Genomic DNA, 26085 nt, shown 5'->3' with positions numbered 1-26085 from the left:
TTAACAAGCACTTGAACAATAGCAGCATTGATGATAAAGGTTCTACATTTCAAACCAGTCCCTCTATTCTGTTGTCTTTTAGCTGGATTTTAGATGAAATTTTGTCAGATTCTGTTGTTAAACCCTTATAGGAAAGTGTTTTAAGGTGTGATTTTTTTTTTTTTTTTAATGATCACTTAAAAGGTACATCTAATTTTCATTGTGAACAAAGTACAGCCTTTCTTACAGTTTTATTTTTAAATTTTCATTCTTGTCTTTTAACAGGCCAAATTTTTAAGATGTTTATTCATATGATCAGAGCCAGGAAGATTTTATTAATTGGCAAGCTTAAAGGTTACAGTATCCTTGCTATCGCAGAAGAATTGCCAGATGATGGCAAAATCTTTGCATGTGCAGAAGTGCCGTATCTCGGAGTGAACAGCCAAGAAGCATTTGATTATTCTTCAGATGGCAAAAAGATAAGCATGCGAGTGGGACCAATAGCAGACACTTTGGAGGTAAAGTCACTTGGAAGGGGAGTCTGGGAGCTCTTGTGCAGAGCAGATTAAAGAGTTTTGGGCAGACAGAGTCTGTCATATTTCCTGCCCACAAAATGCTGGATGGTGACCCTAGTCTGCTCGCAAATATGTGAACACACTCTTGTACAGTAGTCATTTCTTGTTCATGATAATGTGTGATGGGACAGCTCTGTCACACAAAACAGCTATTTTCCTTCTTAACTAAAATACTGAAGCTTTTTTATCAGAGGAATCATGAGCTCTAAATTTAGGTTGGTACGCGTCAAAGGCAGAGTTTTACTTGGCTTGGGGAGTTTTTGGATTAGGGTCTCTAATTCCAAACATAACGAGCTGGCTGGGTGTATCTGTGCCATGCAGGGCCTGCCCTGGGAAGGACAGATTGCTCCCAAGGTTCATAAGAATTGGAAAAGCTCTGCAGAAGTCTGCAGTTCACCCACAGCCTGGCACTGTTTTGCCCCATTGGCAATACTGCGGGAAATTAGACCCTAGGCTTTTGACTTCCAGAGCAATGGGATCAGCTTCAGATGTGCAAACACATCAGCTAAATTTGTTTCATTCTGACCAGAGATTTTGTCCCAAGAACAAGAGAAGCTTATGGTTGCCAGCAGCTAGAGGAGTTTCACGTTTAATTCTGGTTTCTGGATCTCCATGATACTGCTGCAGGTCCAGCACGCTAAGAGGAGGTGCCCACACCAGGTTCATTAAATGCATAATCTTTCTATTATTAATGCATACCAATTTGACCCAATTCCATCTTCAATCTGGAAGTGTCAGTGTGAGCTTGATAGTAATTTTGTTTGCATTAACAGGTACCATATTTGTTTCTAAAATGAAATGGCCAGGAGCTTTCTAAACTCTGGCTTCCATGACCTCCAAGTTTGGTAAGAAAGAAACAAAGAGCTGTGCCAAGTATATGAATAAACGAAACGTTACAGATCACCTGCAATGTGCAGCATTTAAAATCCCAGCTCCCTGCAGTGAGTGTGAAATTAATTGAATTGCTGTTGCTCTCTAGTGCCCATTCTGTGCAACTGACTTACTGTGACTGAATTAAAATATCTAGAGGCAGACAGAGTACATGCTGTGTAGAGATTAAAGAAGGGAGCAAAGACGTGAAAATTAAATCCTTAACACAGAATGTTGCAATTGATTTTATATCCTCGGATTGCAAAGTGAAGGCACATCCTGACCCCAGTTCTTCAGGTACTCAGGGCTTGGAATAGCTCTTGGAGCTGAAGGGAATGGAGGTGTTCATGTCTGGTGGGTGAGATGCCTGTGCTAGGGGCGAGTCTCTATGGCAGGATTTCTGCACTGGCCTCTGATCTGTGTTGCTCAACCTGACTGATATTTTGTAACTGGTATCAGGACACTCAGGACTGTCTTACTGGGCCTCTGGCTCTCTGGCTCTCAATGACTGTAAATGAGGAAGGGACACATTTGGTGCCCTGGCACGCTGGGGTCACTGGGGTTTGCCCAGCTGGAGCAGGGACAGCTATATGGGAGCACATGGAAGAAGTTCAGGCTGTGAACAAGTGCACTGCCTTTTCCCTCCTCGAGGAGACCAGCTCAGGTTGGAGACCCAGTAGGCTTCCTCCGTTTCCAAGTGGGCATGCTGAAATGCAGGGGGATGAGTCTGTCAGGTGGGAGATGGGCTGGGCTAGCACAGCTGAGCTCTTGCAGCTCAACTACATGAAGGAGGTGGAAAATAACCACATTTCTGTCACTCATTGTCTGCAAGGAGCCTGGTCTAGAGCAGAGATGGGTAAGAGTTGCTGAAGAGCACGGTGAGATTATCTGCTTCTCCTCAAATCCTTGCAACAGCACAAGCTCATGGGAGCAGAGTATTTGCCTTGTCACACTGGTGATTTTAAGGCACAAAATTGTGCTTCAGGCAGTGGGGTCATTGTGGCACCCGTGTGGCTCTGGCTCCTCCACCCAGCACTGTGGGTCTTCAGGGCGGTGAGTTAGGGAAGAGCATTGCGAGCAGGCCACAGGTGCACCCGGACCAGGGTTTCTGAAGCCTCTCACAGCTCCTCTGCATTAATGTGCAGGGCTGGCCAATTTCCCTGTCTCTTGTCCCGGATCAGAGCCAGCTGCAAAACATCTGGGATTTTGGGCTGCCAAAGGAAGCCAAATACCAGGGAGGAGCTGCAGAGCTCAGATACAGAGTGGGGTTTGTTTGGTACCTGAGGACATGATGGAAAAAAACACCTTTCCTGAGTGGGAGGGGAGGCACTGCAGAAGCTAAGAGAGGCCCCTGCCAAAGGCTGTAGCTCATGTGCTCCATGGCATATGTCTCTGTGCCCAAAGACTTCAGTAATCTTGACATCATCTTTTGAAATACAGAGTTGAGGGGAGCCTTGGGTTCAGACTCTGATGCAGGTGGTTTCAGTGGGCATTAGCTACCTTTTGAATGTGTGCTGGGCCACAGCATTTAAAATCCTTTCCAAACCAACTCCTTAAATCTGAAGTCTGTTGTGCCGTGCCTGAGTAACACGCCTTGCCCTGCACCAGCTGTTAGCAACAGGCCTGATCCTGCACCAAGTGCTTGCTCTAATTCCCAGAGGACTTTGAACAATGCATGCAGGCCTGAGACCACAGGGAATGTAAACTACCAGGAAATTATTCCCATCCGTGATTTCGATCCTTCCATTTTAAAATCAAAAACACAACGCAAAAAATAACACTGTGTTTGCAGCGGATTCTGCTGATTGCAGGTCATTGTGTAAGCATGCTGGGGGTTTCTTTTTTCTTTTTTCCCTCCTTTTACCAGACAGAATAGGTGAAGAGGTTGAGCTGCAGATCTCATTTCTCCTGTTTTGCTGCTTGTGAAGTCTGCCAACAGAATCCACCTTGACAAAGTCAAGGACTCTGCGTTTAATGTTGAACTGAGTGAATAAATTATGCATGAAATTGTGTCGGAGTCTCTAGTGTGCAGAATTGCTCCTTTTGATATGAAAGGTTAATTCAGAAAGGAGTCCAAAATAGCTGGAAATTGTGGGGATAAGTGGATAGTATTCACTGTTGTGAGCTGTTATTACTAGAAATTGCATTCCCTCTCTAGCTTCCCTAGAGATTTAGCTTTGCCGGTGAATATAAACTGTACTCAATAGAATAGCGTTTAGGAGTAACAAGAGTGTATGTCCACATACAGTAAAATATTCTAATGGTGTTTTAAGAGGAAGCTGTACTTTTTCATGTATTCTGTGTACCCCAAGGATGGATTGCTATTACATTTAGGTCAAGAACAAGGCATAGGGAAGGTAATAAGTTCTGAGTACATCTTTATTACAAATACGCTGACTGTATGATCCATTTCAAAGAAACTGGACAGTCATTTTTTTTTCCTGATTGAGTTTGTATATGCCTTATGAGAGAGTGTTGCCTCTGATCAGGACTGCAGTCAGGTTTTCTTTGAGCGTTGGCAGAAGATTCATTCATGTTTTTATTCAGGATGTCCTCTCCCTGGTCTTTTGCCGTAACCATCAGCAGCGTTGCTGTGTCCTCCTCGTGCTTGCTTTTGGGGCATCTCTGCTGTGCAATGCAGTGCTACAAGGTTGTTTTGTTGTTGATGTTGTTTTTTTCCAACCAAAAAGGATATTAATGACTCACTGAAAGCAAAAGCATTAATTTTAGCCAAGTTTGCTCTGCGTTAAGAACTTCTCATTGCCATCTGTTACTGCCTATGATGCCTCTGTAGCAAGGAGCAGGGACTGCACTGTAAACATTCAGGAAATTAGTTTCAGCAGGATATTTTGCAGGCAGATTATTTCCTTCTGGATCTCAGCTTTCCTCGCAGTTGGAGACCTTTGGGCTCTGCCTGTCTCCTAGCAAAGGACAGGCGTCTCTAACGTGCTGTGGGGTCCCAGGTAGGGCCAGACCCAGCCTGCTCAGTCACACGGGGAAGAAGAGGGTGGCAAGTCCCTCATAAATCCCCTCATCCATTTTTGAGAGGGATGGCAGTGAGCTCTCCTGCTCTCTGATCATCTCTGCTGATATTTCCAGCACTGAACTCTTCAGCCAGAGCTATCAGTGGGGTGGCTTTTTCCCTTTTTTCACTCTTTTCCTTGGTGCAGCAGAGGGTACAGGCAATGAGGCATGCCTCCTGTGGAAACACGAAGCTCGAATGATGGCAGTATGGACTCCAAGGGAGTGATTCAGGCACTCCGTGTAGGTGCCTGGTACTGCTTCAGCTCCCCCTAAGACATGCAGCTGGGGGATATGAAACAGGATCTGTGGGAAGCTAAAACTGATGTATTTGCCTACATCTAGGCACCTAAAGCCCACCCCTAGACTATCACAGCTCCTAGCAATGTCTTGTGAAGCTCTGCAAAGCACAAGGGAAGTAAGCAGGGTAGGAGCCTTCAAAGGGCTTGACCCAGAGGAATGAGAGGTGCCCAAGTGACCCTCGTGGCTGGCCATTCCTATCTTGAGGGACTGGCCAAAGAGAAGGTGTCCTTGCACACTCAGGCAGTGCAAGGACAGCACAGGTTTGTGCTGGGTGCACACCGAGCACAGGCACCCTCCTGGGCTGAAAGCTGGGAAGCTAAAAGCTGGTTTATCTGTATCAGAACTTAGATAAGAAGGAGATAAGCTGTCAGCAGGTAGATGGTACGGAAAGAGGGCTGAAACGAGAAGTCCAACTAATAATATCCAAAGAGCTGCACAACTCCATATGGACCTAATGAAGTTGATGCATAAAAGCGAGATTCTTTTTCATTAGGGAGCCATACCACAGAGCAGTAGGAACATATGTTCAGAGATGGCCACATCTGCTTCTGAATATCTGCCCCCTATCTCCTCCGCCCAGGAAGGTTACAAGTCAGAAAGTAGCGATAAGTCATGGTAATTACTTGGATTTGGCTTTGGCTCTGCTCTCTGGAGAATAAGACCTTTAATCTCTCTTCCTGATGGACTCCTCCTCCTTGCATCCATCTTCTGACCCTTCCTGAAGTAGCTACATGGGGCAGACTGGATGAATTGCAGTAACTTGGTATAAGATGCTCTTCCGCAGCAGCAACAATGTTCCTGCTGCTTTCTGCCGGCACAGCTCAAGAAGGAACCAGGGCAAAATGTTCTTACCAGTCATGAGATGAAAAGAAAAGATGAATCCTAGGAAATCAGGTGTCCCAGCTTTTGCTACATTTATTATAAACCAGCGTATATATGGCCTTAAAGCATTCTTTCAACATACTGTTGCAGCAAAAAATTGTCCTAAATATGGACTCATGAATGCTCTTGGCAGAGCTTCTGTGCTATCAAGCATCTGCAGTTAAGCGTGTCTATCCAGGATCTCAGGCAGGCTTAATTTCTTAACCACCAGCAAGCCCACAATGACACCAGTTTGCACAATAGAACAACTCACAGCTTGACTGATCCAATTCCTGCTATTTCCTCGTCTGAATGATGTGCTCTCTGCTTCAGAAAGGCTCCTGAAATCTCTGTTTGGGAGCCATCAACCTCACTCCTGAAAGCAAATTAGTTTTTCATATATTCCGTTGCCATTTGTTATTGATGCTTTCTCTCGTACATCTCAGGGGATCGCTCATCACTCATTGTGCACAATGTCTCCAAACACAAAAGGGAAATCTGGACGCAAGAAGTGCTGTTAAAAGTTGTGGTAGAAACAGTGAGTTCTGGAAAACATAATTGTTTCTCTTTTCACTTGAAATGCCAAGACTTGAAAGCATTTATGCTTGCCTGAGATAGGTGGATGAGCCGTTGTTTCATTGCAACGCACACAGATGCAGTTAAATAGTCCCAGATGGAATCTGAAATATTCCATAGCAGCCTCTTGGGCAGCGAGTGCATTAACTGCCACAGGAGAAGGCTGTAAAGGCTCCCATCTGGTCATCCATCAACACTTTTATACATTATCATCAGCAGCCTGCTTGGAGGGAAGGTGTGCCACATTTCTGAAAATCCAATTAGATGATAGCAGCCAGTTCTCTTTTATCCGCTGTTGCTGAGCCATCCAAAGCATTTTTTTAGATTAAAGAAACATAATTTTCCTTCACAGGAGCTGTGCCGCTTTATCTCTATCGTGACCCGTTCTTTTATGTGCTTTATAATTCTATTATTAATTGGGATTTCAACCATTCGCCTGCTACTGAAGTGGGCTTTGCCAGTCTGCAATTCCCAGGATCAGCCTTCTGCCTCTTTTCCCCAAAGGCTGTTACAATTGCCACTCTTTGGTTTGTTGATAGTTACTCCTTTGAGAAGAGAGAGCTCATTGCAGCAGTTCTGCTGCCGCAGGGTTTGATGTGAGTCCTCTCCCTTGCCTTGATGGCTCGATCCCCTTTGACTCTGGATGTGCAGGTGTTTCTGCTGTGCCTCCCAGCACTGCAAGCTGTGATGAGCAGTCCTCTTTTCTATCCTGATTGTCTCTGAGAGGTTCAGAGGTTTGGGCACCAGGGTTGCTGAAGAATTGTTTGCGAAGCATGGAAAACTCTCAACATCTCCAGAAGTAATTCTAGCTATGCTATTTTAAAAGAGCAGGGTTCGTCTGATTTGAGTTCTTATATAAAGGACATTTTAATGGCAGGGCTTTCAAACTGCAGGTAAATAATTAGTGTTTTCTCCAATATCATTTTTTCCCAGGCATTACATGCTGAGGATGAGCACTTTGATATGGTCTTTATTGATGCTGATCAAAGGAGTGCTGTTAACTACTACAGCTTTGTCATGGATAACCACTTGCTGAGAATGGATGGAGTGATCTGTGTAGAGAATACACTCATGAAAGGACAAGTCTACCTGGAGAACATATCTGAGGAAAATGTACTAGCTGTCAGAAAATTAAACACAATGATTAATTCAGATCCTCGTGTTGAGCAGGTTAGTGCAATGCCATTGGTTAAGGTGCCTGTGCTACCGTATCTATGGGTTTTGCAACGTGCTCTTCGAAATGTTTCTTTTGTTGGTGCTATTATCCAAGGGACCTAAAAAGAACTCAAGCTGTATTATAATTCACCTTACTTGATCTCTCTATGTGAGCTTCTGTGTTCAGCAAAGGTCCCTACACTCTGTCTACATCATCAACGGTGTTAAAGGCGAGATAAAAGTGGAGCACTTAGGTGTGAATAATCAGCTCCACGGCACAATCGAGGAACCGCCACTGCTATAAGCCTTTGAGGGCTGTAGGGCACCACCAGCACAAGAGTCAACGAAGTCCTACTCCAGCAGGAGACAGCGAGCTTGCAGTAGGATGCATAAACAATATGCTGTGGTTTTCAAGACGAAATCAGATGATTAGACAAGGCTCTGCCTGAAAAACTTGCTCTCCTGTGTCAGCTGCATTGGGCTGGCAGAAGGTCTGCTGTGGCTGGGAGGGAGCCAGCAAGGATGGCTGGATCCCTGCCTGCCTGTGCCACTGGGCCAGTCCCACACTGGGACGGCTGAGTTCTGCCCCCACCCTCTTAGGATATGGCACAGGGGCTTGGGGATTGTGCCCAGGGGATTTTTGCTATGTGCCTCATAGGCTCAAGGTCCTTCTCCAGCTGCAGGTCAGACAGCCTCTAGAGGCATCCCCTGTGCTCCATTTACCCTATCCTCAACACAGCTGTCAGTACCAAGAGCAACAACTTTTTTTTTTTTTTTTTTTTTTTTTTTTATGAAGAGGGAAAGACTGACAATGACTTTCCATGCCCTGAATGTTACTGTCAGCTATTTAATGCATGTAAATAGCCCATTGTTTCCGTATCTAATATTTTAATGGTTTGACATTGGCATTGAACCTCCAGCACTGAGTGCATCTTTCACTGAAGTGTGATAATGGTATCAAGAGGCAGGTGACAAAACCCACTGAAATTCACCTATAGGTGCGGGAAAGGCATTCCAGAGAGTGCTAAGGAACATCAAAGTGTAGCTGTTATGGTTTGCTTGGCTCCAAGAATGAGACTAGAATATCTGCCTGACAGCAGATAGTGGCAGTGGAAACCCAGAAACCTCAGCAGCTGGCACTGATTTAGAAAATGGAGAGACAAAATTGCATTTTTTTCCTGGCATTTGTGGAAGCCAGGAATTTGGAAGAAGAATGTGAGCAAATATGGATGCCTGACATATTTGGGTTGGAAGGAATTTCAACTAAAGAATAGGAGCAAGAGAAAAACTACCATGGCCTGAGGAAGGAAGGTCTTTCCTTAATGTCAGTGGAATTTGGGTGAAGTACAAAGCGGTTGAGAACTGTGTGTGTGCATTATGTTTGCAGATAATTTTACCTGTGCAAAATGGACTGAGCGTCATTCGAAGGAGCCCTGCACCTCCAGATGCAGTGATTGAAACAAAGGTGTGTATTTGCTCTTTGTGAATATCTCTGGGAAAAAAATTGGCTCTGCAGATGACAATGAAGTAGAAAACCATGTTCAGGGTTTGGTGGTGAGGGCCCAGACTCATGCTCTGCCATGCCTTTGGTGTCATGCAGCACAGAGTTACTGGTTTAGAGCGTGACACAGGCTAGCTGCACTAGTGCAGGGCTACACTAAAGCTATGAAACACCTATCCCTAGCAAAGTCTGTTGGGGCAGCCACTCTGGTGCTGTGCTAACCGTGTGTGCTGCTTGCCTGCTGCTCTCTGGTCCTTTCCATTGCAGGGGAGTGTGGGCAGATGCATCTGGGGCCAATACAAGGCAACGTGGTGTTTCTGAAGTAGCGTTTTTGTCCAGAGGCAGCTCATGATGCCCTCCTATGTTCTATTTTCATGGCCTTAGATTTAGCCTCTCCTGGGGAAAAGATGGTGATTTTATATTTTCTGTAGAAACTCCATTGTATGTAGTGGGCATCATCCTGCTGTAACGAAATTCCCACCTGGAATTGCAATGGCCCAGTTCTGTAAAGCCAGACTCAAATGTCTTGATTGTTTTGCAGTTTGAGAGCTCCCAAATCTACATCCACTGGTAATTCCTGGCATTTCAAATCCAATATTTTAAACATCTTGTATTTTCCATTTTAATTCCAGTCAGGGGGAAATGATGTATGGCAGCTGATCAGATGACAGCTTGGTTTAAGTTATTGGCTGATATCTTTATTTGCGCACCAGCCTTGTGAAGATATTTTGACTGCACTCCACTTGAGCCAAATCCTGCCTTTGGAAACTTCTCTTAACCTCCTTCATCCTGGAGCCAGCTGAATCTGAGGGCAGGATTTGGCCCTGTGGGTGAAATAGCTGGAAGACTTAACCGGTTATCTTCTGAGAGGCCGTACCTCACCCATCTCCCATGGGAAGCCAGGTCAGAAAGTACTGCGCCCTTCTCGGATGTACCTGGAGTGGTCGGTGCATCTCCTAGACCATAGCCCTCCTGCTCCATTGCTTAGTGCTCCTGTTCAGACTAATATCAGTGGAGATAAAGACGCGTTTTGGCTTGAATTAATTGTGTTTTTGATAGGTCAAGAAGACATGGATCCCTGTGCATGCTCCCACCTCACCCTTGCAGGCAGAGCCTGTCAGAGCTGTTCTGCTACAGCTTTTCTCCTTGCTGTGAAATGTGTGTCTGTCTTTGTTTTAGAAAGAAGTGGTGAGGGACGACATCTTCTGGGGTTATAACAAGCGCCGCATCCTTGACCGGTTGCGCCTGGATGACAAGGTGGCCTACGTCACCGGCGGAGGGCAGGGAATTGGGAGAGCCTTTGCTCATGCGCTGGGGGAAGCTGGTGCCAAAGTAGCTGTTGTGGACCTGGTCCTTGAGAAGGCAGAAGCAGTGGCACATGAGCTCAGCCTCAAAGGTAAGCACGAGCCTAACCACCGTGGAAGGACAGGATAAAGTTACTGTCAGCATTAGCCTCTCAGTGTGCCCTCAGGTTGAGGCAGTCCTTTTTGAAAACCTCCCTCCGCAGTTCTTTCAAACATGCATATGAGGTCAAATATAGGAACAAACCACTAGAAGACATAATAGCTAAAATCCCAAATAAGAGGTAAAATCCTCTGCAAGCCACTTCTATTTTAGCAGTAAAAACATGAAAAGTAACATAAAATTGAATTTCCCCCTAGAGTCACGCTAAACTGCAATTGTAAAGAGGAGAAAGAAAACTGGAAATATAATTTTAATGAGAAAAGAAAGGAAGTGTTACTCATTTTATAATTCCTTCTGTGATATTACAACCAACCCTTCTTCAAAGTTCAGTACATCATTGCCTCTAAGGATGGAGCTGTACTGAGGAAATGTTCATAGTCCCATATGGATTCAGACACCAGAACTTATGTCCACTCTGGTTTCAGGAAGGGATTGATCACCACCGGATGATCTGCCCACTGAAACCTGGAGTCTCCATTCTGCTTTAGCCAATGTAAAACTTCTCTCATAAACTGAAACATATTTGTGCAAAGTGCATTTGGACCATCGGAAACCATATTCTCCAGCAGAACCAGCCCCTGCAAGTGTATTTCATCTGTATTTCCATCGTTCTGCCTCTAACAGCTTTCTGGGGATGGGGCAAGGAATGGTTCATTCCTGGTTTTGTACCACCCTGAGCCTCTGCAGAGAATATATGAAACAAAAAGTCCCAGTCTGTACACTGCCAGCTCTGGTAAGCATAAGACACATTACACTGAGTATCAGTGCAGTGGTTAAAGCTCTGATTGCTGGTCTGATCCCTAATAATGACCCAGAAAAGAGAGTCTCCAGCTCCTATTACAAATTCTTGAGTCATCCAGTACCTCCTTCCCTGAAGCTTTTCATTTTCTTATGCACTGAAGCCATATGGTCTTGGCACACAATAGCTGTGCCCTACAACTTAACTTGCCTTTTGGATATTTTTTTACAGTTAGATCCTGCATATCAAGTAGAGCTATTCAGAAAGAAATGGGATACTTGATAGAGCCATGAGAATTTGGAAGCCAGTGGTCTGTTTGAAAATGAACTTAACTTTTCTCCAGGGCGTTTTCAGTAGGAGTTTGATCATCCATCCTGCAATGGCTGTCCTACCTCTCTGCTCCTTCACTGGTGGGTTGCAAGCCCACAGAAGGCAGCAGTGGTGGTGGGGTTACAAAATGCAGTCAGAGGGGTCACGAGGCATTGCAAATATTATTGCAGTCTAAAGTGAAGAAAATCTCACTTCTCAGTCTTTACACATCTTTATCCTTCGAGGTCAAATATTTTGTCGACTTGACCAGTGCAGCTGCTCAGGGCACATCTATTCCATCTCATGACAGTTTTTGAGGTTTCAAATTTATTGTCATTCCTTGTTGGAACAAAACCCAAACTTTGTAATGCTTTTGTGAAAGGGAATTATATCCAAATGCCCATTTTTGGAAAGGATCTGAAAAGGTCAGATTTTCAATCTCTTTCTCTCCAGAGGTAACTAGAGAGTCTATCCTGGACCTCAAAGCTTTCCCTTGAAAACTTCTGTTGAAATCAATATGTTTCCATGAAACATTTTGGCTTCAAAGAAGTAACATACTCTGTTGGAAATAAATTTTGACAAAAAGGTTCAGCTAGCTTTATTCTCACAAAATTCACATGAGTAAATTAAAGCAATCATTGTAGTATTAATACATATTTTTCCTGCTATAATAAGCACAAAGGAGCTGTGATTTTTTTCCCCCCCTCTCTGGTTGTGGATCTCTTACTCCAAGCTGGAAACACAGTGCCCCAAGTCATTCCCATACTGATATTTCTTCAAAACACTTTACTTAGTTTTCTTAAACCCACTTTGCTTCTTATACCAAGGAGCCCTTTGCTGTCTTCTGGGAAGGCGCCATCACTTCATGATGGGTTTTAAACATCAGAAACCCTGTGATCTCAGTTTTAGCTTTGTTAGACAGCTCGGGATTATCTCCCTTGGCTACAGGGGTCTTTGTTTTTACATCCTGAGTGAATACCTTTTTCAACAGTTGCTAATGGATCCTGACAGAAGAACCAAAAATGATGAAATGTAACCAAAAAATCCTAAGGGTTACCTTCCACTACATACCCATCTGTCTTCAGGGGGAATGACTGCCTCTACCTTAAGGGAAGAATTAGTCTGATGGGATTTTTAAAATGTGCATTTTCACTGTAAACTATGCAAATGCCTTCCCCACAATGTCACTTCTGATCTTCTTGTATATATGCAATGTTTTACTTCCATTTATACCGAGGCCACAGATGGAGCCCCATGGCAGTGGGGCTGCATGCACATATCACCTCCAGAGGGGCAGCTCAGAGAGATTTGGCACATTGATGCCTCTCCATCACTGACCCATGGGGTGCCTCTCCTGCCCCTTTCGTTCCAGCACTACCTCCACCTGCATCACAAAAACAAACTGAAACCTGAAGAGGTATGTGGGTACTGTCATGCACAGAGCAGCAGGGTCCTGCCTTGAGTTTCTTACTTCTGGTTAGTTCTACAAATTTAAAGCTATTTTCCCGTAGTTTATATAATTAATTAATTAATTTTAACAGATGGCCCGGGGGGACAGCAGAGAGAAAGGGACTTATTTTCCCTCTCTCAGAGTGCAGAGATACCAGCTGAATTGATTAAGGTCAAGTGTGGGACTCTGTTTTGAAGTGAGCGTGCCTTCACTGCTTCTTCTCTAGACACTCACATGTGGCACCTTTTGTCCTGTTTTTATGAACTATCATATACGATGACGCCACAGATGGGGTGAGAGTTGGAGGGCAGGTGAAGAGCCTCATTCTGTTACCATTAGTTACACGCTTGTACCCATTTTGTCTCTAAAGAGAATAAGAAAGATTGCAGCAGCTCCAAGTATGTTGCATGTCTCAATAACAATTAGAAGGAGCAATGGGGGCTGTCTGCCTATTCTTATTCTTTCTGCATATTTAGCATAAATCCTGCGATAAAACAAGAGGGCTTGTTTTGTGGCAGTACGTGCATTCATTTTCGTAGGTGGCTGCCTTGTGGGTCTGCCCTTTTCTGCTCCATGGAAAATGAGGGGAGATCATCACTGAGCTTTTATTGTTTTGCCTTGCTTTTCCAAAAGTCTCCATCTCAAGACTCCATTTGGGAGCCTTCTATTCTCCTAGGAAAGGTTTAAGGGTGTTTTTTGAGGAGGTGCATCCACTTCCACCCTAGCTGTGCAAGGGGATGATGCAGCAGCGTCCATAGTCCTTTGGAAACAGCTTTCTGAGAGTTCTCACGAGGTCAGTACCAGGTGAAGTGTCAGCTGGGAGTTTAGATACAGCTCAGAGGCTGGACTATGGGTATGGTATTGATCAAATAGTCACAATCAGCACTGCATATGGTGAGGCAGCCCTTCCCCTCTGTAATAAAAATCACTCTTTCCCTCTCCCTTTCTAGGGAGACCTGCTTATAACACACAATCTTTGTCCAGTCCATTGGAGAACATGCCATACCATGCTGTGTTTCTTGCAGACTGCTCATCCAAGGTCCAGTTCCAGCGGCTGCCCCCTCCTTGTAAAGTTCACCACAGGGCTTACAGGTGTAGCCTTGTTTGACTTTCAGGTTGGGTTTAATCCCATTGGCTTCAGGTGCCTTGGTACACTGCTTTTTGCTTGTTAATAAGGGCATTTAAAGCTGATTTTGATATTAAATGAAATGAAGTTAATTACAATTCAGCACTGGAGCAATAGTCAACATCCGTATTCTTCTAGGAAAAAAAAAAAAAAACAACAACAAGCACAACTTTTGCAAATTTCTGATCCAGTATATCTTTTCACTTTTGAATCTTTGTGTTACTTTGGCAGTGTGATTTTCAGCAAATAAGGCCAGAAACTGTGACCACCCCACCCATGCACCTGCAGGTATTCCTAGTTAGCTTCTGCCTAAAACTGGCTTGGTTTTGTACTTCATCTAGAGAACACTTTTGGGAAAAATTAGTTTGCCTCCTGTAGTACCTGATGTCTGGCATAAAAAAAAGCATCTGCATTTTAGCAAATGAAGGAATACTTTGCTTTTCTTGTTTCGGAGCTGTTGCCAGCCATCAGTAAGCGATGCTCTACAGTCCCCAGCACCCGCGAACCGCTGGAATTGCTCACGCTCTGGAAAGCTGCAGTTGAGTGTTTGGACAGAAGATGGTGCAGTGTTCAAAGCTTCGTCCTGCTGGAGTGTCAAACTCGGCTTTCACACCTCGGTTTTATGTGAGCTACCAACAAGCAAACCTTGCACCATTTAGCAACTTAAAAAAAAAAAAAAAAAATATATATATATATATATATTGCAATAACACACAATTTGCTACGGTTTGTGGAGCAGGGAATTAAGGTGGCACGATACATATATGTATACTACTCATGCATATCTACGTGAATTAATAAATGATAAAAAATATATTATTTTTTTTGCTGAATTCCCATACTGACTTCATCACCCTTATTTTAATTTAGGGATTAAAAGCATTGCCCTTGCAGCAGATGTAAGCAAACCCAAGGATGTGCAGAGGATTGTTGATACAATTGTGGCTCGATGGGGCACAGTTGACATTGCATGCAACAATGCAGGAATCAATATGAACTCTGCAAGTGAAGACACGTCACTAGAAGAATGGGACAAAACTTTTAATGTTAATTTACGAGGATTATTTTTGTGCTGCCAAGTGAGTATGAAATGCTGTACAGGTTTGTTTTGCAAGGGGCAATGATTTTCATATTTACTTTAACAAGTAACACTTTTTAAAAAATATATTTTTATTTTTACTAATTTTCACAACAAAAATGATGTTAATTTCAATGAGGTTACTGAAAGATTGGTTTTATGTCAATTAAAGACCTCGATCAATATTTTCAAAAGCAGCTGGTAACTTACTAGCTGTTCAAGCTCAGGCATTTTTGGAGGGTGATTATTTGACATTTTCTGAAAAGCAGAAGGCTTTGGGGGGCCATTCCTAACATCAGTGATTTTTAAAAAATATTGCCAAAAGCAAGGAGGGTCTGAAATGGCAATGGAATTTTTCCTGCATCAGCCATTTTTATACCAATTTTTTATATCAAGTGCTTAAAAAAAAGTGTTAGCACATAAACTCTTCTGAAAAGTGAAGACTAATTTATTATCATGTCATTATTAGCACAATCACAAAAAGGGTCACTGGTCTTTCCTTTAATTTCTGTCACAGGCTGCAGGCCGCATTATGCTGAATCAAGGATATGGGAAGATAATTAACACAGCATCTATGGCAAGTTTAATAGGTGAGTGATGAGAGCTAACAGTTGTGCTTCAGAATCCATATTTTAATTACTACCGATGCTATTTGAATCAATTAAACCTGTATTGGGAAGGAGTAAATCACTGACATTTTGTATTAGAGGAAATGTACTACAAAATTTTTATTGATATCATTTTTCAACATTTATCTGTCCTCTATGTTTTAGAGCACTTATTACTTTTTATAGAAGAGGCGGAGTCACCTCTGAGCCTGATGCACTGATGGCATGGGAGAGATGCTCTTGCCCTCCCCAGTAATTTTGGGAAAATGCATTTGAGTGTGGGAATCAGTGCCCTAGTGTTGTTTAGAAGCCACCCAAAAACTTTTGTGCTGCTCTTCAACCCAGTACCTGCGGTTATATTTCAATATTTTTGCCAACAGGTGTCTCCACCGACGCTGCTGAATCAGCAGTGTCGTCAAAAGCGCCAATAAACCATTGTAACATATGGAATGAAATCCCTACTGCTGAGCTAATCTGGAAGGCAGTTACATGCTGGTGAACTGAGGCCCATGTAACAAAAATTGATCAATTACACAAATTAAGCATAGCCCTTTAGGAATTTATTTTATTGGTCTGGACATCTGTTGCAGTATTGTCCAAATCCAAAAATCAAATGGTGCCTTGGGCTGCCAAGTTAGGCAAGAAAATCTAGTAGCTATAAAAGTACAACTGAAAACCCCTGTATTAATATCATGTCCATCTGCTGAATGTTACATAAATATGCAGTCTTTTTATTTTCCTTGGGAATAACATTTATTTTTACTGTGCCCAGTTTGACATTCTGTGACATTCTGTTCAGTTTATTGCATAGTAACTTTAAATGTTTCTTCAAAAATGCATTTATAATGTTGTTGTTAATTTTTTTTTCAAGTGTATTTAGCAGCTGTTTTACTTATGCTTACGCACAGGCACCATCCCTTCGCCCCAGCTTTGTAGAGTAACAAAACCTCCCAAACAAAAGTAGTTTTGAAAAAATTGCAGAGTTAAACTTTATACCCCTATGAAGTACAATCCTGAGAGCAGCTTGGAAGGGACTTTGCAAATTCCTTTTACTTATCACTGAAAGTTAGTGCGGGTGGACATGGGTAGGCCAGAAGTTAAGAGACGAAGGGATGTGTTTACCTTCTGAACCTGTTTGAGTCTTGGCATGGAAAAAATCTAGTAGTTATAAAACTACAACTGAAAACCACGATGTTCATATCATGTCCATCTGCTGAATGTTAAATAAATATGTTGGTTGGTTGGTTATTTAAGTATGTTGGCCAACTGGCATAGTATGAAATGTTTCTAGAAATAGTTAGGGGATATTTTTTTTTTATTTTTGTAGGTTGAGTCCTTCCTGAGAGATAGAGGAAAATAAGTAGAGTCTTAGCAGGATAGGGAGGTTTTTGTTTGTGATTTTTTCCAGATAACACTACTTAGAATCAATTTTAATTAATTGAAGGTAGGCTGCATACATTTTGCATATGTGCATTTTGATTCTGGTATTTGACTGGAATTATTCCAGACGTATGCTTCAGCAGCAGTGATGAGGCTGCTGCGGCTCTGCCATTTGTACAGGTGTAACCACACTCTCTAATTTTTACAGCAAATATCTGTAGTAAGTGGTCTGTTCTCTCTGTGTGCACCTCTCATTAACATTATGCTGCTGCTTCAAGGTCAGGCTAGAAGCCTTATGCACCGAACAAGGTCACAAAAACATTGTGTCAGGTGTTTAAAATGTAATGCAGCTGATGTTTGCAGCATTTTTATCTGCTTTCCTCCTGTCTCCTCCATGTGAAACACAAGTGAGTGAGTGTCCTCCCTTCACACAGGCCTTACAAACTTTTTTTTTTTTTTTTTTTTTTTTTTTTTGGTGACACTGCTATAGGAATGGCTTTCTCACAAGCTGTTTTGCTGTTTTGCATGGGTTTCAAGAGTTGAAGATTTGCTGGTCTTTAAGAGAACACCCAAAAGGGCAGCTTGGGGAAGGGAGGAGGAGGTGCTCAGCAAGGCAGTGGTACTTGAGCCAAGAATCTCCAGAGGGGGATATTTCATCTTCTGGGTTACCTTCCTTAGCCATTTGTACAAAGACAAAAGAACTGACATGGATAAACTCTTAAAACCCCTGACTTGAGCAGCCACCCCAAATCAGAAAGTGGATTCTGATACCTCCCAAAAACATGCTGCTCTCACCCACATGGGCAGGAGGTGCAAGGAAGGTGCCAAAACTCCTATCCTCTTAGCAAACACCGAATGATTTATCACAGACAGACGTGTTTGGAAAGTTTAGCAAAGAACTGCTATTGGGAGGTTGTGAGGTTAACTACCAAAGTCATACCTAACTTGGAGCTGATGCACAGCAATTAATCAAGAAATTAGGTTCCACTCCTGTTTGAGAGCCCCCACAGAGTGCTGTGTCTGCGGGACAGCAGGCACACACAGAGGGCAACACGGTTCTGCTGGTTGCAATGGGAATTGTTTGGTATGGAACAAAAAATCTGTACCGGGTAAATGCTGGCAGAGGGGGCCAGTGTGTGAACTGCTCTTTGCAGCCTAATTCTAAAAAGGCCTAATTCAGAGCAAACTTTCAGCACATGCAGAAATATTTATTTATTTATTTATTTATTTATTTATTTATTTATTTATTGTTGCCCCAATCTTGTATGTTCTTCACATCTATTCACAGATGTCTCTGTTCAAGTCCAGGTTCTTATTCACATGCTCAGTAATTTACAGCAAGGCTCTTCACTCTTTCAGAGCTAACTCAGTTCGGTACAGTCTTTGTTACACCCTTCAGATTGTCACACTTGAAAACAATCGTTTCAGACAGTGAGAGCAATTGTGGTTGTATGGGGGTAACATGGACAGTGGTGGTCTGGAAGTGATACAGCAGTTTAACCTCACAGGTTGGGACCAACCCAATGCCAACTGCTATACCTTAGGGGAGCTCCCAAGGTGCAGTGCCACCCACCCTCCCACGCTACATTTGCTCATTTTGTGGTTTCTGGTGTTCAGCACTGTTTTTTCCCCACTGTCCCTCCAAGAAGTGCCTTATTGACGTCTGGTTCCAACACGGTGCTAATTACAGATCCGTTTTTTGCACCAAATTTGCTTAAGGAGTTCATGCCTGCACCCAGGTCAGAGAAAAGTCCAGAGAGAGAGGTAGTGTGGGTGTAAATCCCAACAGCCAGGCTGGTTCGGGTTGACTCTGGTGGGTTTAAGGCACTTTACACCCACCAGGGATTTACCCTTAAGTAGCTTTCCTGGGAGCACTGCAAGCCTGAGAGCTCGCGGAGGGGCAGAGCCACCCGAGCACGCAGCGCTAGCAAGCCTGCACATTGTAATTAGCAAGCCGATCATTTTCCCTCTGTGACTGACATGTGACATCTCTAAAACATTTTCAAAAGCTTCAGATTTTGAAAGTGGTGGGTGTTTGGAATTTTTGGGACGCACCTGGGCTCACATCCACACAAACACTGATTAGATAATGTGATGTGTTTGCTTCAGACTATGGATAATTTAAAAATTAAGGAGAAAAATTTGTTCCAGGAAGCTATATATAATATAGTACATTATATAAAATCTATTATGCATACCTATTATATTATATTGCATTATTTTATATTAGTATTACAATGTATGAATATTTTACATAAAATATACCTATGTGTATAATATAAAAATATTATATATGCTACATTATAATATCACAATGCAATGTTATGTATTATTATATATGATTATTTATCTTTCTTGGAAATAGTCAAATACTTGCATATGTATGTTTAACATCTTGCTTTTAGCTTTGCCCAGATAGAGAACATTTAAATTTTTTTTTTTATTTTATTATTTTTTTTTTTCCTCCATTTCTTTCAGTACCCCAGCTGCTGAGGCAAAAATGCGAGGTGGCTAAATAGAAATTTAGAGTTTTTTGGTGTGGCTAAATTGTTGTTGCTCCCTACCTTGTATCAGGGAAAACAGCAAATAGTTCATCTCAATGCAGGGAAGTAGCGTAGTGCTTAAACTTCCCCGCACGTATTAAATTGTGGAGAATAAATATTTTCCTATTTCTGACTCCCTTCCAGTTCCGCACCCACAGAAGCAGTTGGCGTACAACGCCTCGAAAGCTGGGGTCGTAAAATTAACACAGACGTTAGGAACTGAATGGATTGACAGAGGAGTAAAAGTCAACTGCATTTCCCCGTAAGTAAAATGTAGTCTCATTTTGAAAGTACAAAGAGAATGAAATGTTCTAAAAAGCTCAAATGAGCAGTATCTTGGAAAATAAAGTTTCTAATTAGCAGGTGGATTGCATCCCTTTTTATGTTGTCTTTTCCTTAACAAAGGTTTAAATACTTAGAACCAAGCCTGCTCTGTTGCTGTGTATACTCAGGGATTTAAGAAGAGGTTTTAGCATTTGATAATAGGTTTTCCAATAATGTGAAGGGTAGTTTTTAGCGTTTCTCTTCCAGATGAAATATTTCCTTAGTCTGTCCAAGCCTTCTGCGGTTAAAGAAAAGGCTTTTGACACTTAATAGACAATACTTCTTTCCCCTTTTTACTTGAGACAAATATATAGGCACTTTAAAAGCCACATTGTAGTGCTGTAATTGAGATAGCGTTCAGCTCTGACAGTCACAGGAGGCCAGGTGTAATTTTGTAAATATATATATATATATTTATTACAAATTACATTTTCCTCACTTTTGGAGGCTTAAAGCTGCATGTTTTATTTTATGGTATTTATTCCCAAAGCAAAGTTTTCTTGCCACTTTTTCTCTCCCTGTTCCTCACACACATGCCCAACACAGTCATTTTATTAAACAATTAACAGTGCATGATAGCGCTAAGCAGAAACCCAAGTGGATGGCGCTAATTGGAAGCGGTCAAATTCTGTAGACCATTGAAGTCAATCAGAGTAAGTAAGAAGGGCAGGATTTTAACCCAGGAGTTAAATTGTAATAATGAAGATATAATGTACGTCAAATTAGGAAAAACAAATTACATATTTTAATCCACAAAGTGGAATAAAAAAAAAAATCAGAGCTCAATGGTAAGTGCCTGTGTTTTTACTGTCGGTTTGCTCTCCACTTCCTTGTGCTAGCTGTCTTCCTTATGATTATTTATTACTAATTATAGCAGTGATTCCAGCCTTCACTGTATGTGATCCATGGATTCTTTAAACAGCGTCTTACTTCCTAATAGGATTTTCCCCATGCCAATGCTAACAGCTCTGCAATAGTGTTCTCACAACTGGGTCTGGTGAATTTACACTGGCTTTTAGGAGCCAGGGGAGATGAACGGAATTAGGGAAGCCCAGCAGGACCTGGCAGAAACTGTGCCTGCAAATGCACAGGTAATCTTTACCAACAGAGATGGGATAGTATTTCATATTCACTGTGATCATGAGTGAGAAGGCTCTTAGAGGAGGAATTACCCATTTTTAAGGGGTTTACATAAATTTAAAAAGTATCCGCCAAATGATCAAAACTCATTGCTTTGTATAAATTAGAAACCTACACTTGTATTTGAAGAAGTTATGTTTTTGGAGGCAGTCATCAGTGCATGGGGAAAAAACAGTCTCGCTTTTCTTTCTCTACTTTTTTAAGCCAAAATGAGGTTGCATTTTACCACCTGTACCTGTCTTAAACTCTCACTCTCAGGTCAAAATCCTGTGATAGGTGGGATTTTTCTTTGCATTGCAATAGCCAGGAGTGGCACACAAAGGACAAAGGTTTCTGCTGTGGTTAAGGTCCCCTGCTCAGCACACAGCAGTTCTCTCCTACACAGCTGGGACCTGGACTGAAATGCTCTCAAACCCCAGCAGCGTTTCCCTCCCGTCACTTCAAAGCTTTGGTTGTGCCCCTCCTGTCCAGCTGCCCAGGTAGCTTTGGGTCATGATTCATCATGGTTTGTGTCGGTCAGATCCTCCCCACCAAACACAAAATCTGCAGGTGCTTCTGCCTATATGAAGTGAGAACCTGTGTTTCAGAGCAGGTTTGTACCCATCCTCAGGCCCGTGAACCCCACCAGACTTGTTGTCGTACCTCTGTCTCTGGCACAGTGGCATCTTCAGGTCACTTCAGCGTAATGATACCTCAGATAATTCCTAGAGAAGTAAAATCAGTAGTTGTGCCACTAAGTCCCTTGTTCTTCCTACACTTGGTTTCTTTAATGCTTTAAGGCATTCCCAGCTTACCTCTGTCTGAAACTCCAGACACTCCAGGCTGGCCTTAAACATAATTTCACCATGCAAACCTTTTGGCCTTTTTTCCTTCTTCCTATCTGGTCACTTTTTATCAACTTAATTTCTTAACGAGTGCATAAAACTTATGCAGACCAATGCATAAAAGTTATCAATGCATAAAATGTTACGGCAGAGTCCCTACCACAATTTATAGCATTTATAAAATCAAAGATCCAGCCTTCTCTTGCTGGCCAGGCAAGTCTCAAGTCCACAAGGAAAAAGAGGTTGAGACTCCTCAGATGCTTTGGTTGACATTGCCCGTTGCTCCAGGCAGAGCAAGCATCTCTGTGCTCAGCCTTTCTGCCACCATCTATTGCCATTGCCTTGTAGCCTGTTGCAGAGCTGCTGCCACACAAAATAAAAGAGCTGGACTCTTATCAAAAGGGAAATGGAGACTGGGCCACAGAGGGGAATTAAGGGTGAACAGGGAGCTTTACAGCACCGACAGGCAATGTGCCCAGCTGCCCGCAGTATGTGCTTTAGCCCCCTTCCCGGTCCCTGCAGACATTTTACATGAGTTGGGTATGATGGAGCAGGGGAATTTTGAAGACCTCTGTTTTTTGGCATGGAGCACTGGAACACCTCATTTTGCAGCCACCGTGCTGAATCAGTGACAATTGTCTGAACTGAATGCTTTTAGCCAGGGGTCATAAAGCAGGTGGGGCAGGATCACCCCGGGTTTGGGGTCCTCCCCATCACAGGAAGGAAAGGCAGGAGAACTAGCACCCCAGCATCACCTAAAGGCGTCCCAATTAAGCAGCATTACCATCCCCATTAAGCAGCAGTCCTTGCTGGTAAGTATCTTTGGACTTAAATCTAATTCCTTGGGAGATGTCCCAATTAAGTGGATCTCTTGATTAAACACTTCCTGATTAAGTGGAGTGTACTTAACTCATTCAAATTAATAACTCATCTGAAAGAAATCAAGTTACACACAGATGGAATCTTTTTTTGCTCTCATTTGGGGATTGAACGCACGTAACAATTCCAGTTAAGTATCTGGTAAGTGATATTTTTCCTAATGCGTCTCTCGAAGTGGAAATGTTTTAGGCAATTGTTTCTTTTCCTTTTTTTTTTTTCCTTAACGTCTCAAATTGTCCTGTGTATCAATAATGAAATATTGATGCTCATGTCTAATGTTAAGGAACCAGCAGTTTGATATTACATTGACATGCAACAGAAAGTACTGATAGGCTCAGCACTGCATACGAGATGAGGTAGGGAATTAATGCATTGGCAGTTGTCTTTGCTGGAACTGGTTAGAAGCCAACTAAAATCTGCCTAAAAGGGTTCGACAACATTAAATTGCCCAACTTGGCACCAAAGCTTTCCCAGAAGATGTGTAGTATCAATGACATGCCTAATATTTATAGTGCCATCAGTATGTGTGTTTGCAACTTTAAGTTTTGTGCTATATTTTTTCTCATTTATGTAACAAAAATTTTTAATGAAGTTTTGTTACACATCAAAATTTTTGCTGCTTGAAGTCAACGTAAGGAAAGGTCAAACAAGAGGTGCAATCCTGTGATTTTCAGGTCGTAACAGTGAGACCAAGGACGGTTTTCCCAAACATTGAAAAATACCCTCTTTTTAGTGAAATCTGTTGTGCTGGAGGAATGTGCATCATATTTCCCAATCTGGATCCCCTTTTAAAAAATATTAATAAATTAAAAAAATATTTATAAATAATAAAAAACATAAGGATTTTATTCTGATCTCTGATAGTATAAAGCCAGAATGATTACGCTGATGATTTTGTAAGCATAGAGAGAGGCACGTAAGGGAAAGGAGTGCAACATATTCCACATCTGCTGCTGAAAGCATGTTTCTCTCTGAAGAAAAGCAGTACTCGAGGAGTTTGGGTGAGTGAGGGGGGAGACCTGGAAGTGTGCTTAGGGGAAATAAATGAACTATCTGCAGTCCTATACTGGAATGTGTTTGATTTTATTACAGTGCCAGAGCTTAACCAAGCGGTGTTGCTCAGTGTTTCTGAACTGTTCTGGTGTTTATTGACAATTATAATAAAAAATAAAGCTCATATTTAAATCCTGCCCGATTAGTGAAAACAGAAACGTTTGGGGGAAAGTCTGAATTAGTTCCACTTTGTAACAGAGTAAATAGAAGATTTCAGACTTCATTTAAAACAAAAGGTAAATCTCATACCCAGAATCCAGTGTGTCTCAAAAAATTATTTCCTTGGAAGTATAAATTGGGATGCCAATGAAGTTTCAGAACAAAACGGGTATTTTTATACTTTGTTCATTTCATATTTATCACTAGCTTGTTTGCTAATTTTCATTTGCAAGAGGCAATTCTTCCAGCTAACTGGCTGCCTCAATGGGCCACTGATTTCTTTGAAGTGACAGTCTGTAAATATGCATAAAAAAGAGATGCAATTAGCGTGTGTGTGGTTCAGTGCAGCCTGATTTCATTGGCAAGTTTACCCACAGTGTTGATAAGCTACATTATCTAGAAAATTGGCCGCTGAAAAACAGCACCTCTGATTGCCAGCAAAGGTTCCAGATAACAGGGTGCTGAAGAGAAATATAATTGAGGTTGAATATGTTAACCAAGGTGTCACATGCTCCTTAGAAGCGCTAATTTATCAGCATGTTGGAATTTTTATTAACATTTGGAATGCATTTCTACCACACTAATGAAGTGGAATTGGCAGTTCAGGTTTTAGTTATTGTCATTTCTGAGAAGTTAAATGTAATTTCTCGTTAGACACAGTTATGTAAATATATTTGTTCAGGGGCTGAAAAAATTATACATTTCACAAAATACAAATATGTTGTTAAGGAGGAGTGTGACAAATCAGTCGCAGTTAAAGTCATAAAAGCCAGCCAAACGTTCGCCCTGCATTGTGTTTTCCGGAGCATCACTCATTTTTAGGGCACCTGGAGAAAATGAACTTAGCAGAGTTTTAATAAATGGTGTAGTCACTTATTAATGTAAGGCAGGCAAGACAGGTAAATGCGTTGTGCTTTGTCGGAGTATTTGTTTAAGGGGAATTGCTCTGTGCTGTGTCTCTCCTTTTTTGTGTGGAAAGAGTTTGGGACTGGGCAAGGTGCTGGCTTTTGTATGTATGGAAAGTCAGGCTGTTTTCAGTTTCTGGGCTGTATACAAACATGCCAAGCAACATTATGCTCTGAAAAGAGAAATCAGAAAAAGGACAGCAGTTCCCAAAAGTAGCAACAGAGCTGACTCGAGGCACTTCTGTTTCCAATGCCATGCTTGTTTTCTATAGGAAATAGGATATCTGGAGATTATGATGAGTAACCTGAAAGTTAGAGGGTAACATTATTAGGCAAGAGAACAGTGTGTGTGTTCTCTGTTTAAAATAAATCCTCTAGGCTTGCCCAGCAGTTGTGAAGGACAGTAGGTAAGAAGTGATACCGAAGTTTTCATGATGACTTTTAGTAGAAGCACAGGCGGCGCAGCTTGCGGCTCTCCTTAAACTACTTCATAATTTTCCATCTGATTTAACGCCTCGAACACATGAGCTCTGCCTTTCGTCTTGGTCAGACCCATCCATAAATCTGTGCCACGTGTGCTTTTTGCAGGGGCATCGTGGACACGGCGCTCATCCGCTCCGAGGCCCTGCAGCCGCTGGTGCAGCGCTGGCTGGCGGACATCCCCGCAGGAAGGCTGGCTCGGGGGACGGACCTGCAGGCTGCCGTCGTCTTTTTGGCCTCTGAAGCCTCCGACTACATGACGGGCCACAACCTGGTCATTGAGGGGGGCCAGAGCCTGTGGTGAGGGTACCTCCAGCCTCCCTTCTCGGGAGCGCGGTTCACTTCGCAGAGTAAGTAACGGAGGTTGGGGTAGTCCCAGCTTGGGCTTCTGCAGAGAAGTAGGCAGCTACTCTGAAATGCTTGTTTTCTTCTTTGGGGTGTTGTTCTGGAGACTCATATAATGGGGAAAACAAACAAAAAAAACACGCATACACACAAAAACTAAAAACTTAATTTTCACCATTTTCATGTTTTCCACTATGCTATCATATTTCTGTTATATTAGCATTTAATCATATAAAGGTATATTTACTGCAGTTATATTTGGCTATTAGTTTAGCAGTGGGTATTTTTTAAGCAATCAATATTAGCTGATCTGCGCAGTTTATTGTTCTTAGGCTATTTTTTGTATTCAAGTTGTTCCAGTGACATCTGTGAATGGTGAAAAACAGTTGGATGTAGTGTTAAAAAAAAATAAATTAGTTCATTGCATTTGAACCTGAA

The 26085-nt window shown here is 42.3% G+C and overlaps 1 protein-coding gene across 2 annotated transcripts; it reads left to right on the top strand.

Moving 5' to 3' along the window:
* Window positions 1-270: 270 nt before the first annotated feature.
* LOC311442214 (D-threitol dehydrogenase-like) lies at window positions 271-26085 on the top strand. 2 transcript variants are annotated; one of them, XM_084531108.1, is made up of 8 exons: window positions 271-497; window positions 7119-7355; window positions 8728-8805; window positions 10021-10237; window positions 14800-15008; window positions 15525-15597; window positions 19683-19800; window positions 25411-26085. In XM_084531108.1, the coding sequence occupies exons 1-8, from the start codon at window positions 279-281 to the stop codon at window positions 25604-25606; spliced, it is 1347 nt and encodes a 448-aa protein (XP_084387234.1). In that variant the 5' UTR covers window positions 271-278; the 3' UTR covers window positions 25607-26085. The 2 variants fall into 2 exon arrangements, with proteins under 2 accessions (XP_084387234.1, XP_084387235.1); XM_084531109.1 differs by lacking the exon at window positions 25411-26085 and adding an exon at window positions 23570-23698.

The sequence above is a fragment of the Aythya ferina genome, assembly GCF_964211825.1.
Source record: "Aythya ferina genome assembly, chromosome: 10".
Lineage (NCBI taxonomy): Eukaryota > Metazoa > Chordata > Aves > Anseriformes > Anatidae > Aythya > Aythya ferina.
This window is presented reverse-complemented; position numbering and strand designations above follow the sequence as displayed.

What these genes read in the sequence shown, in the direction of transcription:
- LOC311442214 (XM_084531108.1), top strand. Translation starts at nt 279, where the DNA reads ATGTTTATTCATATGATCAGAGCCAGGAAGATTTTATTAATTGGCAAG. An exon ending in ACATGAGCTCAGCCTCAAAG is followed by an intron (nt 10,238 to 14,799) that starts GTAAGCACGAGC and finishes ATTTTAATTTAG; the next exon opens with GGATTAAAAGCATTGCCCTT. An exon ending in AAAGTCAACTGCATTTCCCC is followed by an intron (nt 19,801 to 25,410) that starts GTAAGTAAAATG and finishes TGCTTTTTGCAG; the next exon opens with GGGCATCGTGGACACGGCGC.